At 45.7% G+C, this 3,266-nt stretch overlaps 1 protein-coding gene across 1 annotated transcript; it reads left to right on the top strand.

The window, feature by feature from the left end:
- The first annotated feature begins 611 nt into the window (after positions 1 to 611).
- On the top strand, positions 612 to 3,266 carry SPINT3 (serine peptidase inhibitor, Kunitz type 3). The gene is made up of 3 exons (XM_015099521.3): positions 612 to 687; positions 2,349 to 2,564; positions 3,247 to 3,266. Exons 1-3 carry the CDS (start codon positions 612 to 614, stop codon positions 3,264 to 3,266), a joined length of 312 nt encoding a protein of 103 aa, XP_014955007.3.

Here is a 3,266-nt window from a genome sequence, read left to right as displayed (position 1 = left end):
CATAACACTAGGGTAGAATTTGGGGGAAGTGATTTTGCCTTTTGTTTATGCTATTAACTATAGCTTGATCTTTAAAAAGAAATATGATGATTTATATGAAACAATAAACTCATTATCCCAAAATTCAATAAAAGAGCCAATGAACAAAGAGCTGTGTTCTCTCTCCTGGAATGCTGAGACACTAGCTGGGAGGCTCTGGATGGGAACCAATAATAATAGAATGGAGAAGAGCTGTGCTGGGCTTTCAGGGACCACATGGTCCAGCCCACCTGTTTTACAGATAGGGAAACGGAGGTCACCAAATGTTCCTTCTCAGTCCAAGGTCACAGGGACTCAAGTCTGCAGTAGCTGGGGCTGAGACTATAGTCCCGATGCTACAAAAGCACCATCTTAGTGGACTTACCCAAAGGCCTTAAAGAACCCATCCAAGGCCAATTGGCATGGCCTCCAGTTCTTGCAGCCCACACTCCTGGCCCAAGGTGCTTCCTATTCCAAGTAATGAGAATCAAGATACTTCCCTCAGCTCTGGGGAATAGGACCCCTTCTCCTTCAGCTGCAGCTATAAGTTCCAGCCTCCCAGCCTCAGCCCAGAACACACAGCTACTCACACCATGAAGCTCAGCCGCTTACTTGCCCTTTGCCTCACCCTCTGCCTGGTGGGCTTGGCGAGCTCAGGAAAGACCTCAGGTGAGCTGAGGGGCTGGGAACAGGGGCTCCGAGATTGTCGCCTATGGGGAGGGGGGATGATGGATCCAACACGCCATCTGGTCAGGAGGAGACAAGGACCTAGACACGGGAAGAGGTTCCCTGTGGTCGCATCCAGTCTCAGGAAAATCTGGGGCCAGACCTCCCAGGTGTCTCTTGGTGACATGATCGCCAAATTTTAATTTTTCTTAAAAAGCAATACATATATTTGTTTTAAAAAGACAAACTATATGTAAACGTGTAAAGTTTAAAAAACTGGTCCCCTATTTCACACAGCCCCAACAATCCTGCTCTCCAGATTCCTACTCCCTAGAATTCTTAAGCAAGAAAAGAAACGTTGACAGTGCTTTGAACAGGAGGCCAGATTCTCAAACTTTGCTGCACACAGAATTCCCCTGAGGTCTCTCTGGGTCTCACACTTAGAAATTCTGATTTAATGGATCTGGGACGAAGCCTGGGCATCAGGACTTTTTTTTTTTCCAAGTTCCCCAAGAGGTTCTAACATTCTAACCAAGATTGAGAATTTGCTGCCCAAGTAGAAGGTCTCAAATTTCTTCCTAGAATGGCCTCTTCCCTATTCTGGGTTAAGCTTCTCCCAGTAAATACAACAGTCAAGGTCACACACATTGAGGATTTACATAAGGGTTCCGTGGAGCTGAGTTGACTCATGTGCTTATTTGTTTGAGGGATGCTGTCCTTATTAGGGAAAGTGTCATTCTCAAAGTTCTGTGTGCTACATCCCATAAAAAGAGACACTGAGGTCCTGAATGTCTGAGGCAAATGGTTGAGGGAGGGTGCGTGAGTGTGAGTGTGTGTGTGTGTGTGCATGTCTGATAAATCATTCTGTGTGATACCCAGAGCCAGATGTGAAAGGAGGTAAAATAACAAGTGATTCAGTAAAAGAGGCCAGTTTCTTTATTTGCTGATTACCCATGGATATTAAAAATTATTCAATGTAAATATCTAAATATCTTTTTCCTAGATATAAAAAATAGGATACTTGTTCACTGACACTCAAATGATACTAAAAAGGATTTTCAGGAAAAAAATCACCCGAGATTCCACCACCCAGAGATAACGGCTCCAAATATATGGAAGAATAACCTTCATGTCATCATTCTATGAGCTTATATGTATATATAATATCCACAGAATCACACCAGACCTATTTTGTAATTTGACTTTATATTAAGCAAAAGTTATGAACCTCTCTTCATGTTGATATGAATCACCAACACTATGCTGTAGTGTTGGCCCACTGATCCCCTGTTGGTGAACGTTTACACTTTTTCCAAATTATAATTTTTTCCCTTTACAAAAAAGCTCCAGCCAACATCTTGATGTCAAGTTATGAGAGGTTGTAAGATACAGCACTTGGGATTTGAAATTGAATCCGGGTATAAATCCCAAGCCTCTCTCAACTTACAGTCTTTATGATTTTGAGAAAAGTAGCAAACCTCTCCAAGCCTGTTTCTCCATTTGTGAAGTGGGGACAGTTACACTCTTCCCGTTTGATTATTTAAGTAACGGCAAGAATAGCGAACACCTAGGAGGACGCTTGGTGTAGAGTAGGTGGCGGGGAAAAAAATCAGTTCATTACGAGGACACATCAGTGACCATTCTCTTCTTTCTTACCTTTGCAGACAATCTCAAACAAGAGGCTTCCCAGGACTTGTTCCAAACGCCCCCTGACCTGTGCCAGCTCCCCCAAGCAAGGGGCCCCTGCAAAGCTGCTTTGCTCCGATACTTCTATAACTCGACATCCAATGCTTGTGAGCCCTTTACCTATGGTGGTTGTCAGGGCAATGACAACAATTTTGAGACCACAGAGATGTGTTTGAGGATCTGCCAACCCCCTGGTGAGTCCTCTGATAGACCCAGGAAGAGGAACGGAGGTGACAGGATACTGGGTGTGAAGGGACAGGGTGTTGGTGAAGATGCTGGTGGTGACATGTTAATATGGGAGTTAGTGATGATGAGAATAAGGGGAATGAGATACCTGTCACTGATGCCTGGGAGGGGTGGTAATGAGGGTGCTGGCAGTGTAGACAGCAAGGCAGTGGTGGCTGGTGGCACTGATAATAAAGATGAAAGATGGGTTGATTACTGTAGCAAGCCCTTTTAAAATACATGATGGTGAGGGGGTGGGTGGGGTGTCTTCCCTGGTGGCCAGTGGCTAAGATTCCACCCTCCCAATTCAGGGGCCTGGAGTGTGATCCCTGGTCAGGGAACTAGATCCCACATGCCACAAGTAAAAGACCTCCTGTGGCACACCTAAGACCCAGTGCAGTCAAATAAATAAGTAAAGCACATGGTAGAGCTGGCAGAGGTGAAGACAGCCATGTGACCTTGCAGGGTGATCCTGTTGAGAGGTGAGGAACGTGGCTGCAGCAGTGATCTGGGTGGGAGGTGCTAGATGTGAAGAGGTCCTCGGGCTGGTGGATGTTGAAGGGGTTGGGTAAGGAGTCCAGCTTGATGGCTCTGGCTCTAGGATGCCAATGGGCCAGCCAAGAAGGGAGCTGACTGTGGTCTCCATCACAGAGACCAAGGACAAGAGCTGA

Source organism: Ovis aries, chromosome 13, assembly GCF_016772045.2.
Source record: "Ovis aries strain OAR_USU_Benz2616 breed Rambouillet chromosome 13, ARS-UI_Ramb_v3.0, whole genome shotgun sequence".
Taxonomy (NCBI): Eukaryota; Metazoa; Chordata; class Mammalia; order Artiodactyla; family Bovidae; genus Ovis; species Ovis aries.
This window is presented reverse-complemented; position numbering and strand designations above follow the sequence as displayed.